General features: G+C 33.4%; 1 protein-coding gene across 6 annotated transcripts; it reads left to right on the top strand.

The window, feature by feature from the left end:
- The first annotated feature begins 2449 nt into the window (after nt 1-2449).
- On the top strand, nt 2450-15457 carry LOC126869347 (histidine decarboxylase). 6 transcript variants are annotated; one of them, XM_050625739.1, is made up of 16 exons: nt 2450-2634; nt 7048-7080; nt 8177-8463; nt 9168-9425; nt 9708-9851; nt 10503-10569; nt 10951-11113; nt 11804-11874; nt 12062-12081; nt 12174-12272; nt 12648-12868; nt 13039-13166; nt 13988-14149; nt 14209-14285; nt 14368-14476; nt 14953-15457. In XM_050625739.1, the coding sequence occupies exons 2-16, from the start codon at nt 7053-7055 to the stop codon at nt 15291-15293; spliced, it is 2175 nt and encodes a 724-aa protein (XP_050481696.1). In that variant the 5' UTR covers nt 2450-2634; nt 7048-7052; the 3' UTR covers nt 15294-15457. The 6 variants fall into 6 exon arrangements, with proteins under 6 accessions (XP_050481696.1, XP_050481695.1, XP_050481694.1 ...); XM_050625738.1 differs by having other exon boundaries at nt 7010-7080; XM_050625737.1 differs by lacking the exon at nt 2450-2634 and adding an exon at nt 6278-6499.

Raw genomic sequence — 15457 nt, 5'->3', positions numbered from 1 at the left:
TTCTACTTTAAGCTTGATTGACGTTCAATTCAACATGTAACTTACTGAACAAGTATCGCGGTTGGATTCAGTTGCATGCTTATGATACAGATTAATTAGAGGCCCTAAGTACAAATAAATTACGACGGGACATGTTAATACGTTTAATGAACGAGTTTCAATGAATCGGTGCAAATTAGTATAACCAAGATGTATAACAACGCGTTCGCTATGTACGATTAATTGGTGTTTTCGGTCTTGTAATTACCGTGGGTTTCGATACGGTGCTTGGGTACTGCTTGATACGCGTGTACACCTGTTATTACTGGCGTATTATCTGCGATCGTGGAAAATCGCTGTGATTTTAGGATTAATGCCCCCACCTGCACACATAGTACGGTCACACTCGGGAGAATTCGGCTGAAGATATAGCTATACGTACACGTTCTATTCCCGAGTATACATGTTTTGATACACTATATGGTTTAATACGCGTACCATTCGCTTTTATTTATTCTAAGGAATTTGTTTAGCTTGTCCATGTTGTTTTCGCAGCCACGACAACAATTTGTTTGCTCGGGCTTTTTTACAGATGTTCTCTTCGTCGAATCATTCGGACAGTCAGTAAATAAAACAGTAAACTTTTGTAAAAAGTATAGAGGTGACTTTATTAAATTGAATTCAATTTCGAATTTTATCATTTTAATTCGAAATTTTTGTTTGTTAAGATTTAAATGCTTAAAGGTTTAGATATTTGAATTTGAATTTGAAATTGAAAATTTAATTTTAAATAAAAATTTGAATTTGTATTTGAATTTAAATTATTCAAATTCGGAAAGTACGTCGAGATATAAACCTTGCTGTTAGAAGAGTATCTTGTGACAGATATTTGAAAGATTTTGTAGAGCTTGGTGCCGTCAGTGGGCAACAAACAGAATCTAAACATGAACAAACAGTGCTGGAAGTGTACAGTGCAAGGTAATGCAGTTCATGAGAAGCAGGGCCTACCTGATCAACCGCTGATAACTTAGAAATGCAACATCTGCATTGTTCTAAATTCAAACCATCATTTACCAATTGTGTGTGAACCAAGCTTATATTATTTAAATTAATTAGAAAATTTAAACGATCATATTCTTAAATACTATTCGACCTATTTAGTGAATGAAAAAAAGAAAAAGGGAGGATTCAAAGAAAGAAATTCGCACTTTGATAACATGTATGTTAATTACATCTTATAACGGATGAAGGTACAATTTCACAAACAAACAATCACGATTAATTAGCCCAAATTTGTAAACATGTTGTCCCAAGATTAAGCGAGTGGGTAATCTTTTATGGTTCTCCTTTCTATTTATACTTCCGAGAAGGGTAATCGCTCTATTTTCAGTCATATTTTTTTACAGCAAGTATTTATCTTATTGAAAAACTAATGAGGCAATCATTATTAAACGAAGAACGTGTAAAATGGAAGAGCTGAATGTTTTGAGTGTCGTAAAATTTAATTTGGAGTTTGATACGCGTACACAAAACTGTGATAACAGATGGTTCTACGAAATAAATAAATGAATTTATGTTCTAATGAATCTAATGTTCAGATACGTAGGCAAATGTATTAATTGACATAATTTGATCACGAGTTTTCACGATCTTGTGAAATACTTACTACATCGTAATAGTAAGAAAGAAATACTGATCTTCTTCGGAAAACTTTTTAATTTTTCTATTCTTTCTGCCGTATCATAATACGTTCTTTATTACATAATTGGATTTTCATTAACTATAATGTTGTATGCTGCCAATGAACTTTTATAGCAAACTTATTTCTATATTGTAAACTTTATATAATATCGCTGCTACAACAATGATGTAATTCAAAAAATACAATTTCAGAAAACACAGGTTTGCATGAGATATTACATTTTTGCGAGAACGTCATATTAAAATGTCAAATTAGCATAATAAGGTATGGAACTTACGTAAAAGGATTCTAATATTTTCATTCAGTTCATTAATTCGCGTCTGTCTTTAAAACTATCCCTATACTAAGTTATGACCCTCTTGATGCGATTTTATATACGTTTATAACTATAAAACTTGAACTTAAAACTTAAAAAGCTAAAAATATGAACAAGAAAGTTTAAGTGAACTAAAATAATTAAAAACTCAGCATTTCACAACGCAAGTGTAATTATAATTAAATAGCAGTAAGATTTTCTGGATGTTAGAAACACACAAAAAATGCAACGAAAGAAGAGAAGTTACAATGGAAGAAAATGAAGAGTATTCAAGAGAATTAATCGAGATTGTGCGTGGAAACGTAAAATCGTTTATCGGTAGTCCCTTAAGATTGCAAAGCTTAGTCACAGAAATTGTTCCTCATTCTGTCTTGATCTTCGGTTACGCTTGCGCTAAAGCAACTGGTACTTAGCGCGTCTCTGTATAAAAGCGGCCACTTGTTGAACGACTTGCATTCCACCGATTCTCCTCAACCGTGAATATATCTATTTTTCGGGGTACGGAAAATCATTTTTCGTGTCGTCTGCAAAGTGATTGCTGTCTAGCAAAGTTCAAAAAGTTCATTTTTTCGCAACCCTTTCGATCGTGCTGAATCTTGCTGCTCTTACTCGTCGTGGTCGAAGCTTCAAAGAAAAGGTAGGATTTTTATATAAATTACGTGATAATGTTAAAGTTTCGATTTTGTATATGTTCATTGCGTTGAAGAAGTTTCTGATAATGTTCAGAAATAATTTTAGTAAGCTATTGCTGTTCATAGGTAAAAGAAGTTTCGAAGCAAACTCGAATTTTGGTTCGAGTTCTGATGTTTCCTCGATATTTTAAAAATTTCAAAGGGAATTTAGCGAATAATTGATTAGATATCTTACATAGATGTCAAAGTATGCATTCGTGCAAGAACATGACATATTCCAGTTTGTACATTCGACGAAAATTATTCCAGTGCTTTCCTAAATTTTTCTCGCATATAAAAGATGAAGATCATTTGAAAGAATTCTGAAGTTTGAAGATTGCATTCTATAACACGTGATTCATTGAAGTATTGGCTCATAATTTTTCATAATTCCTATTGACATTAAAAAATTTTAACAACTCTATCTTTCAGGAAATAATCAGGAATAATAAATATTAAATATAATTAAGAATAAGTTGTTATCTTTTAAATCGATGTTCCAACGAATCCACTCTTTAATTGCATCAATTACATTTCTGTGATTAAATGATCCAAATAATTGTCTTGAGGACGCAATATTAAAATTGTTTCTAATAAATTCAATGTATCAGGCCCGTGTATGTTAATGAAACGGTTTTCGTTGGTCAAGTTGGTTATCGGTAGGGTCAGGACACGTTTTCATCAGATTAATTCTTCGTTCGTGATAAAAACTCCGAATCGGTATCAAGTACCGGTGGCTCGCATCATACGTAAGCAGTCGGCATCACTGATAAATCCTTCGAATCGCGCACGAATACTGAAAGCTACGGGAAATTACAAAAGTCGGAAACGGAAACGGTGGAAGGACGAGCTTTTAATATCGTCGAGCGTCATTCTGGCTCAAGCTCGAGATCCTTGTGACTACCGATGTTCGATTTTCCATTTTGCATCCGGATGGGCCGAGATCTTTTATTTTCTTATTTGTAATCGGTGGGTGATAACGCCTTGATCGTTCCTTTCTCTAAATCCTCATAAAATTGTGATGCTATTGTCGACTGTCTGAATAAAGAATATCGCAAAGACGCGCTATCGATCGGTTGCTTATTAAGGAGAAAAATTAAAAGATATTTGTCATTCAGAGCCGAGCTTAATTTTTTCAATTATTTCATTATATTCGAGTCAATGCCAAGATGAAGTGAAAACAAAAGAACTAATTTAAATATTTAGAAAAATTTATATGCATACACATTATCAGTTCAAATTATTGTCGGCTACTGTACAGTTTATGAATATGAAGTTTAAAGCACGCAAATTTGGCTATCTTGACCAGTCGGCCAAATCTGCCATCCAAACTTCTCGGTCTACGTCTTAGAAAACACAAACAGTACTGGATTTCCATGATACTCGTGAGCGGAATCCCCTGTTACTCAAAACAAGATTAAGTAATATATGTCCACTTGACTTAAACTCACTCGAAACACCTTAATGTCTGCTCGCGCGACATGATTTTATCAATTAAATTAGAACCATACCAACGATAAAAATATAGAACTTGTACACTCCTCGCCAAAAACCACTCCTGACCCAGGTGTGCTATCTTTAATTTCTCAATAACGCGTGTAAAGTTTTTCGTCTACAATGTATAACATCAAAACATTATGAGCTTAGAATATGCGATTCGTTGAAAATAATTAAAAATATTATGAGGTTTAATGTGTAACAAAAAAAATTGTTTTATTTTAAGAACGAAATGATAGCACACGTACAATAAGAAAATAATAATCAACATAAATTGTAACTAACAATAATTATTTATCAAACATATGTACTTATTTAATAATGAGTACATCCCTCTTTATTTTCTATTACTTCCATTGTACGATTTGATATCGATTTATATAGTTTCTGGATATAATTTTGACTTAACGTATCCCATTCACATACAATTGCATTTTTTAATTCTTGTACGTGTCGATATTGCTTTCCATTCGCGTATACGCCGTGAACAAGTTCTGCCCAGCAATTTTCAATAATATTAAGGTCCAGGGAGCGTGCAGGCCACGGCAAAATAGATATATTATTTTTATTAAAATATGATTGGACCAATATTGATGTGTGTACAGATGCATTATCTTGGTGAAAGGTGTAATCAGATCCAGAAATGCGTCCTGCATGATTATTTATTTATTCTTTGATTAAATTTATGTATCGGACACTATACATTCTCCCATTCATGAACTTGATACTTGTCTTGCCGAAATAACCGATGTCGGCTCAAACTATCACGCTGCCTCCTCCCATTTGTAGTCGAATTGCCGAAATTGTCTGTTTTCTTATGTCATGAAAATAATATTGGAACCCATCAGCACCATCCAAGTTGAATCCTTTTTCGTCTGAAAATAGTACCCTTCTCCATTTCTTTTTCTAATGCACCTTTTCTTTTGCAAAGCGTAAACGTTCTACTTTATGTCCCATTGTTGACGAAGGTTTCTTTTTCAATTTTGGCCTCTTAATATTTTTACAGGATAGTAGAACTCGACGAACACTTGAAACATTGGCACTAACACTAGATTTTTCCATTATTTGCTTCGTTAATTGTTTGTGTTAACTGCGAGTTGGAAACTACACGCGAAATTGCTCGCTTGTCACGATCGGATAACGATGACAGCCGACAAGTACTTTTCTTTTTGTCATAACGTTCAACATTTTCAAAGAAATTGTGTATTACTTTATGACTTCATCTTATTACTTTCGATATTTTTGTTACTGACAACTGTTGCTGTTTTAGTTCAAGAATTTGCTTTTTTTCAGACTCGTTTAATTTTTATCCACGCCCCATACTTACAAATTTATATAATATTGTACTGTAATCTTTACTCGTTGATAGATCATGAACTACTAAGCAATTTCTAAACATATTAACAGAGTGTGCTATCATTTTGTTCTCAAAATAAAACAATTTTTTTGTTCTACACACTAAACCTCATAATATTTTTAATTATTTTCAACGAACCGCATATTCTAAGCTCATAATGTTTTGATATTATACGTTACAGATGAAAAACTTTACATGCGTCACTGAGAAATTAAAGATAGCACACCTGGGCTATCTTTTTGGCGAGGAGTGTACCAAACAAATTGACACAAAATATATACTAGTACGAAAAACACGCGTAAAATGTGAAACATGCAAGAAGAAAAACAAGTTTTCATTCATATATTTTACAAAAATTCGATGAAATCCTCAAACTACTAAATCATTTTGTTATCTAAACCTGTAAAATCTTTTCTATAAATCTAAAAAAATTACAAATTGATCATTTTGATCTATTTAGTGGTTCTGGTAGTGTTAATTGAATTACTACACAACACTACTGTAATCAGAAGAAAAATATTCGATTAAATATGCGAATTAGTCGAAATTTTGTTTTAAAAGAAAAAAAGAACGATTGCACGATCGAAAAGATGCGAAGAGAAGGTCAGTCATCAGATAGTTTAATCCAGGAAAGCATACGATCTAGTTCTAGGCCGTGAGGAGCCTTGTGACACTAGCCTAATAAGCTCTGGGCCCATGTGACAAGCGATCGATGATGAATCCGTACAAATCATTTGCGAGTACCTATCGTAGCGTTAAAATTCGATGCTAGGTCAACACGCATAGGGCAGCTAAGCGTATCTACTCGGCACGTTCGTTCAAATCCGCTGCGCCGTTGCGCTAAGCTTCCGCGAAACGCGTGGCAAGTTCCCTGATATTACTATCCAACACGGTGAACAATTAATTATAAACGTCGACACATGCGCCTGCTACGGTGCCATCGAAATTTTGAGATTTGGCTATTGTGAGGATCAACGGTGAGCGAGTTGATCCTCTTACTACTTTCTCAACAAAATATTTTATGTGAAAATCGTTAGTGCTCTTTGAGTGTTGTTTCCATTCGAGTGTTATTCCAATCTTGATAGTGATGATAGTTTGATAGCTTATTCCATGTAAAACAAAAGAAAAATGTATTGTGATTTTCTTTTGCTTTCGTTCACGTACTATTATATATTACATCCTCGTTTATCAGAACACCGATTAATGATCAATTATCGGAACATTGATCGATAAAAGATTTGGAGATGGTATTGTGTAAGAAAGATTGGCAAACAAGAATTGAAATTGAGAGAAATGGTTACAGTTTGATTGAAAAATATTCTTGCGTGTTCGATATGAGTATTTAAGAAATAATTCAAAAAATAAATTATCTTTTCTCATTTGAAAACAAAGTTATTCGAATTACCTGAGAAATTTGATTATTCAAATTGCGTATATTAGTAATAATTTGGATAATCAAGATTCTATTGTATTCATTACTTTTACAGGGTTGTGTATTATAGTGTGTCGATTCATTTGGTTGCAGATAATATGAATCTAGAGGAGTACCGCAAACATGGTGAGTAAAAAACATTTACTTTCATTCTAATGTGCGTAAAATAGTAAATATCCAAGTATTTACTGATTAATTCGTTTTAATCTGCGTGGCGTATACGTGATAGTAATAAAATAATAGCCCGTTATATACCGTTACATGTAGGTATTTATGGTTCTTGGGAATATTTGCACATGTCGTACTCTTATCACACGATCAAATACTCACGCGTGAAACGAGAAACTTACAACGAGCGATCGAATAAGATTCTAAGCATTAAAACGATACCAATAAAAAGGAATCACCGTAGGGGAGAGTAAGTCTATGGGATCTTTATGGATTCGATACTGTTTCCAATACGCTAGGTTCCGCCTTTACAATCTAAATCTCTGAATCCTAGGCAAAGCATCCGTATGAGATTTCCCTTTTCCTTAAATCCAATTTCGTACGAAAAATCGATCTCGCTGTCTTCGTCTCCCTTGTTATCTATTGATTGTTTCAAAGGCCAACTGACTTTTATAGCAATCTATATCACAACTTGATTCTAAATTTTGTACAAATTTAAGGTGTTGCCGATTTATCTTGTGAAGAGAGTTACACGGTATATAAATCGTTTAACGTTTAAGAATTGCTAAAGCTTGTATGTCGGAGCCTGATTGACCTGCGACTTTTAGAAACCGTTAAATAACACGAATCGAATCCTATCGTGAAGCGTAATGTACATCAGAGAAGCGAATTGGGAAAGAAACAGAGCTGTTATTCGGGAAAACGGTTTCGTCTGTACAAGTATTTTCCCAATATACTTAAGATCGAGTCCCCTAAATAAAGAAAACTAAAGATAATCGGTTTAGAGATTTCCACCGGGGCTTAATAATTGATTTTCCCAAGAGGCAGTTGTCGTCGAACTTTCGCAATGTAACAAAACGCTTTGAAACGTAACAAAAGTTTAAAATCCATCGAACAAGTAACTAAAAATCTTAGGAATGTAATCTTGAAATTTAATGTAAATCCAAAAAAGCAGGAAAGAATACCAAACTATATCGCGCTAATGATACTTCATTGAATCCATAAATTTATATTGAAAAAGCAATTTTTATATCGACTTCATCGCGATTGTTAGGAAAAGAAATGGTGGATTACATTGCCGATTATCTGGAAAATATTCGATCTCGACGCGTTTACCCGGCGGTTTCTCCCGGTTACCTGAGGAACGTTTTGCCTACATCCGCACCTGTGAATGGCGAACCTTGGGAGGATATATTCGCAGACATCGAAAGGTGCATCATGCCAGGAGTGACGCATTGGCAGAGTCCACATATGCACGCCTATTTTCCAGCCCTTAATTCACCTGCAAGTCTGCTAGCCGATATGCTGGCCGACGCAATCAATTGTCTTGGATTTACTTGGGTAAGAACAATAATGTGAATATCGCACACGTGTAGAGTGAAATGGTTTAGTTTATTATGCTTTCTCTTGTTCGGCTTAAAACTTCTGTCATGTGTGATGTATTTAACGATATTATATTAGAAACACTTTTCAATAGTACGAGTTAAGTACTGGAAAGAGAGCATTGAAATCGATTATATTAAGATCTTCCATGATGGCTGTATATAATGAACTTCGTTTCGGATTAGTAGCTTTCTCACAAGCCAAGTTCAGAAGTTACCGTATTGAAATTCGACGTTTTGTCTGGTACTGTTAATATGAGCTCCCATTGTCAGTTCTTGCTAAAAGATCTTGTATTTAGTTTCGTACCTGTGAAACTTGACGTTATCTATGAACGCAGTGTTCTTTAGAATCTCACGCGTGTGTTAAAAAAATAATTGAGTCGTAATATATATTATATATAGTCGTAATATATTTTAGTCGTCTATACGTCTATTAAAACTTCCTATAAATAATAATTACAAATAATTTAAATGTCAAATTGAACACTTTCGATACGAGAAGTTTGGAAATTTAGCTGAATATATTATTATAAACATACTCCAATATATTATGATATAACTATACAAGGTACAAAATTTCCATTTTCCCAATCGTGAAATTTATTCGCGTACTTTAAAAAGTGTGTTTTGTAAAATGTATTTTATGTTCGCCTACTTTAAAAGGCTTCGAGTCCTGCGTGTACAGAACTCGAGACAATCGTAATGAACTGGCTCGGGAAAATGATTGGCCTGCCAGATAAATTCTTACATTGTCCTGGAGGATCCGGAGGTGGTGGCGTGATACAAACAACCGCATCCGAAGCCACTCTCGTTTGCTTACTCGCAGCGAGAACCCGAGCAATTAGAGACGTGCAACAAAATGAACCGGATCGTTTGCCTGCTGAGATTAATTCGCGTCTTGTCGCGTATTGCTCCGACCAGGTACGTACTTTCGTTTTAAATCTTTTCCTAACACGAACTTATTTTCCTAAGAGAACTTTGAATATCTTTACTCTCTTGTGAATTTATTCTTATAACCCAAATGGTTTCCATTTCATAATTATTACGTATTTATCTATGTCCCATTCTTTTTATTTTTTTTTTTTTTAATCACTGAACATCATTCTACTTTCATTGTACGTTATTCTGTCATCGTCGCCTTTTAAATATTTGAAGACGTGATGTAAAAGAAATCTTACTTTCTGTGATGTAAATGTCATATAGGCTCATTCCAGTGTAGAAAAAGCTGGATTAATAGGATTAGTTCGAATGAAGTACATCGAATCTGACAATGAACTGAGTATGAGAGGAGAGGCTTTGCTCGAAGCAATAACGCACGACAGAGCTGCGGGATTACTTCCCTTTTTTGTAAGTATCGTTGCTCATGCTTACGAAAAGTATTTCGGTGTTAAAAATAAAAATTTGGTTCGAAATAAATATCTATCTTTGACACATCTATCTCAAGCAACTTGAACATAATTTTAATTAGAGATTCTTTCAATCTAAGTAGTTCAGCGTGATATTCTTTAAGAAAACATATATATAATAAATAACTCATTGGAAAAAACCTACGGATATTATATAATATCGTATTAAACCGAGAAGCGATTCACGAGAAAATATTTGTTCTCTTTGTTTCCAATTAACATTATGAAGGTGAATAATGATACTGCAGTAGAAAATAATCGAGACGTCAATTAAGCTTGCCAGATTTGTTAGTAGTTGGAGAATGAGGTGGACATGACGTAGCAAGGCGGATTGTATCTCTCCTAGTTGGTCCCTAAGGACATCGACATAAAACAGTCTTTCATTTTTCAATACAGTAAACCCAATGTACGGGAAAGTAGATTCTATTACGACGCTGTAGCTATTCAAACAGGAAATTTCAGAAGATACTAAAACTCGTAATAAGTTTCATCGATAAACTGATTTTTAGAACTACATAAAATAAAACTCTATACTACATTATAAATCGATTTAAAAGTCAAATTTGTTTAACGTGTTTTTTTCATTATCAAGGTTTGCGCTACTTTGGGTACAACGGGTGCCTGTGCTTTCGATAATCTCAAAGAAGTTGGTCTTGTGTGTAAGTAAACTAAATCGAGTGAAAAATGAAGTTACTAAACGTTCGTGCGATACACATTAGAAAGATACATAGTGTTTTATTTCAAAATTAAATAGACAGATAATTCTGGTAATACGAGATTGGTTGAGAACGTATTGAATTTTAAAATGATTCTCTATAAACGATAATAACATAATAAATTCATGATACTTTTTTTCTATAGTCTTCAAATATATAAATTAAACGTTCACCTACGAAAGTAAGTTAATTATTATTATAATATAATCTCGATCAATTTAATTCATAAATTAAACGCTCCGAAACTGTAAAATCGTGAATTAATTTTCATTCGTGATTTAAACCCTGTTCGATTCGAATCATCAACATTTAGGTTCATTGTAGGTGAACAGAATGGACTCTGGTTGCACGTGGATGCAGCTTACGCAGGCAGTGCATTCGTGTGCCCTGAATTTCGCGGCTGGCTTCAAGGAATAGAATATGCCGATTCCATTGCATTTAATCCTAGTAAATGGCTCATGGTGCATTTTGATTGCACCGCTATGTGGTGAGTTATATACAAACATCTGAATTTTACTTTTATGACAATTATTCGTTCACTGTTCCTAATAGAAGTAAAAAAAAAATGAACATCAAATTTAAAGAAGCACATAAGAAAGGAAATTTGTAAATCTGCAAATCATTATAGATCCGATAAATTCATAACCCCGAATGATTATTGGCTTTTGTCTCTTTTCTCATGGCTTATAGATTGAACAGCGGATACAGAATGAGTTTTTTCATTCTTCCTGCAATTTCCGTCGACTCGTTCGACTAACCCGGCATAAATCACAACCTTTAAGATTGATATTTGAAAGCCTGTTAAAGTTGATAGTGCGAGGAAAAATTGCTGCCAAGAATTTAATGCTTTATAAAACTTGCTCGTGGTTGAATGTATTTCACAATTAAAACAATCCTTTTGCCGGAATATTTCTTGTAAAGTTTCTTTTATTATAGTTATATTCGATAGTAGGTATATTCAATTAAAATTCAATAACGACAAATATGTAAACCTGCCCGATTAAATATTAGTAATCCGAATCGTTCAAATGATTTGCGATATAATAAGTGATGTTTATATGCTGTATCGCGACCAATTGAAATAAATAAAATTCTGAGGAAATATATAATTCGTAGAGAAACTATAAATCAAAGATGTGTATTGGTTGTAAAAATTAATTGGAAATAACTCTTTTAGGGTGAAAAGTAGCCAAGCATTGCACAGAACCTTTAACGTGGATCCGTTGTATTTGAAGCATGAAAACTCAGGTAACGATGCAGCTACACAACTTTTGTATCACGTTTAATATAACCTCTTGAATTCAGTCGATTAAAATATTCGATTAAACAAAATATCTTATTTATTATTTATTTTATCTTATTTTTTATTTTATATTTTATATTTTATATTTTATCTTATTTATTATTTTATCTTATTTATCTTATTTATTTGCAGGGCTTGCTATCGATTACATGGTAAGTAATCAATATATTCTATAAATACTGTTAGTTTTACCGATGAAATTAATTCACGACATTCATGCGTTATTCTTTGTTTATAATTTTAGCACTGGCAAATCCCATTGTCAAAGAGATTCAGAGCGCTGAAATTGTGGTTCGTCATTAGAAATTACGGAATCACCGGTCTTCAGAAGCATATTCGCGAGGTTTCTATTACATCATACTTCTTATGTGTTAAAAAGCTGCGTGTACAATATACAAAAATGTTTCTGCAATCTTTCTTCGCATAAATCCTTAGATAATTGTGCTTTTGCGTAAAAAAATTATTCAGTATCGTTATTAATAATTATATAAAAAATATATTTCATATTTCTTATATAACTAGTCACAGATCACTATTACCTCTAAAAGACAATGTTCTAACTTCAAGTGATTATGGATATTAACTTATGTTATGTTCTTTAATAATATTGGTCAACGAAGTTGCATCGCAGGATTTTATTATAAATGCATTCTGTTACGTAGGCAATGTTTAGAGTTAAATTTATTTCTCTATAATTTTGCTCTAATACGAATTTCAGGGCGTTAGACTGGCACAAAAATTTGAAGCACTCGTTTTAGCAGACGCGCGCTTCGAAATTCCAGCAACAAGGCATCTAGGACTTGTAGTGTTTCGTCTTCGTGGAGAAAATAATTTAACAGAACGTTTATTGAAAAAGATGAATTCGAGGGGCCGTGTTCATTGCGTACCAGCTGCTTTGCATGGAAAATACGTGATTCGATTTACGGTCACTTCGACTAAGTAAGTCAACATTTATTAGAAATTCATTGTTTCGTGGCAGGTAATGATTCTTAGAAAATGAGTTTCGTAAAAAATTCTGCGAATCGACAAATTATCGAAATGTTGGAAAACGTTGTTTTTTAAAAAATAATTCTGACTAAAGATTTGTTGAGCTTTGATTATAATTTTAGCACCACCAATGAAGATATCTTAAGAGACTGGGCCGAGATACGAAATACAGCAAACGAAATTTTAGGAGATACCACAACTTCTCCTGTACGAGCGAAAGTTCCACTTGCAGGTAACGCAGAAACGAACGGTAGATCGACTGACTTTATACAAACAATCTCGTGCAATTTTTAAAGTATTGAGGTAAACATTGCTTGCAAATTTTGTATGCCGCTCAAGCACTCATCGAGCGTAAGCTTGTTCTTTATTAAACATTCTGTTTCAGATTTTCTAAATAGATGGAGTTTCGTGCTTTCTTTTTTTCTTTCTGTTCGTAAAAATTCAAATCATTCCAGTTTTATACAGAAAGAGATCTTAGGTTTACTAAATGAAAAAGTATTACTAGAATAAATTTTTACTAGCCCATTAAATGTTTATGGAACGGGTGGTGTATGAAATTATTACTGAAGTATACGATTAACATTATTAACGTATACAGTTAGTATTGGATATTAAACAGTATATCATATTATACATAAATATACATATACAACAGGATTGATCATTTGTAAAGATTCAAGATGGTTCTTTTCTTGTGATCTTTTTTTTTAATTATTTATGTAGCGAATGTTATTTATGTAGCGTTATTAGAGTTTCATTTTCATTGTTTATATGCCAATACTTTTTTGCTCAAAATTACACCAAATAATTTGTATTTTTAATTACACCAAATAATAAGAAACAGTTTTATTTCTAATCACTTGGTTTTGATTTTCTTTCTCCTTTTTTTATACGAATGCATGTCTATAATTTTTGGAATGCAGAAAGCTCAGGTAAGACGAGTTATCAATACTTGTGATTTTATATTTTTTATTCTGCTTTTATCCTTTAAAGATATTAAAGTTAATATCAAAGTTACTGGGATAATTGGAGTAAGTAATAAATGGGACTTTTAATTTTCAGACACTCGAGAGAAGAATGAAAATTTTGGTTCAAGTTTGTTGTTGGCTAATTCTCCAATGTCACCAAAAATTGTGAATGGCAGCTTCGCTGCAATATACGATACTGCGGATGTATTCGAAGAATGCACGAAAGCGTTTGGTCAACTACGACTCGAAGCTAGAGATAGTCCAGGTAAATAAAAAATTACAACGAATAAAGTAGGAAAAAGCAAAGTATATCTTAATTTTAAGCTATGCGGCGCCGGATTCGAGGAATATTGATGTCAGGAAAACAATTCTCTTTAGATTCCCGCATGGATCTCGTACAGGTAAGCGTAATATAAATTACCTTCTACAATGTTTTAAAATTACCGATGCATATTTTTATATTTGCATTGCTACATATTTTAGGGATACGTTAGCTGTCGTCCAGCTAGAGAAATGGCGTCGGAATTGCCATTGCAAGAGGACGAAGATTTTGGAACTAGTGAAATCTCTGAAGCTAATCAATCCAAAAATGGCAAGTAATATTAGTAATAACAATAATAATATTAAACTCGAATTAGAATTCTTAATTGCATATGACGAATGATTCCAAGATATTCCAAGAATATTTTAATATTCGTTATCTGAAGAACATGCGGAATATCGAATACAAACCAAAAAGATAAATCGACGTATAATTTCGAAATGTCCTAAATAAGCTAAAATCATTTTCAAAAGTTGGTAATTTAATTACGAAAAGAAATGAATGGGTTGAATCAATCAATGATTTCAAGTCTATAGTTCTTCTTTGCAGAAGGTAAATAAAATACAGCATAAAATTATTGTTAATTCCCTTACTGAGTCGAAAGAGAACTGAAACTTAAAGTTTCGAAAGCTAGGGTTTTATATGATATGAATTCTAAAAAACGCTGCCTTCAAGATCGATCGAACTTTAAAGCTTCGAAGATTCAAACTTTATACACCACTAATTTTCCTATTTTATATAACCAGATGATCCTGGTGAATGTTCAACCAACCAACAAGAGGCGGATGTTTCCGGAAACACAGACAAATCGTTAAGAAGACAAATTTCTAATACTCGCCCAAATTACGTTGTGAATGGCTCGGTAAAGATCGGTTCTCAAGACTGCTCGAACACTCTAACGTCCATAATGTCTGCCGAAAGTAATCTGCCGAGAAGTGAAACAATAGCTGCGATCGGTCATCGTCCATATAGCGGCGATTTGTCATCGATGCAGGGCCACAATGAGAATCCTGATGAAGGAAACGAAGGCAGCGTGGGGGACGCAGCTGTATGCAGAAAATGTGGTCATTGCATGAAGAAGGAATAGAGTTATATTGTGACAGTTCCCGACTGTGTGTACTCCTTCGATGTCGTCGATGGATTCTATGTTGTTCAGATTTAAGCGTGGTGCCTCGCAGGGCTCGCGACAAATTGTTGAAGAGAAAGTACATAATCAGCTACGATATTAAATCTGAATTTACCGTCTAAAAA

The sequence above is a fragment of the Bombus huntii genome, chromosome 9 (genome assembly GCF_024542735.1).
Source record: "Bombus huntii isolate Logan2020A chromosome 9, iyBomHunt1.1, whole genome shotgun sequence".
Lineage (NCBI taxonomy): Eukaryota > Metazoa > Arthropoda > Insecta > Hymenoptera > Apidae > Bombus > Bombus huntii.
Note: the sequence above shows the minus strand (reverse complement) of the source record. Positions and strands in the feature narration are given on the sequence as shown.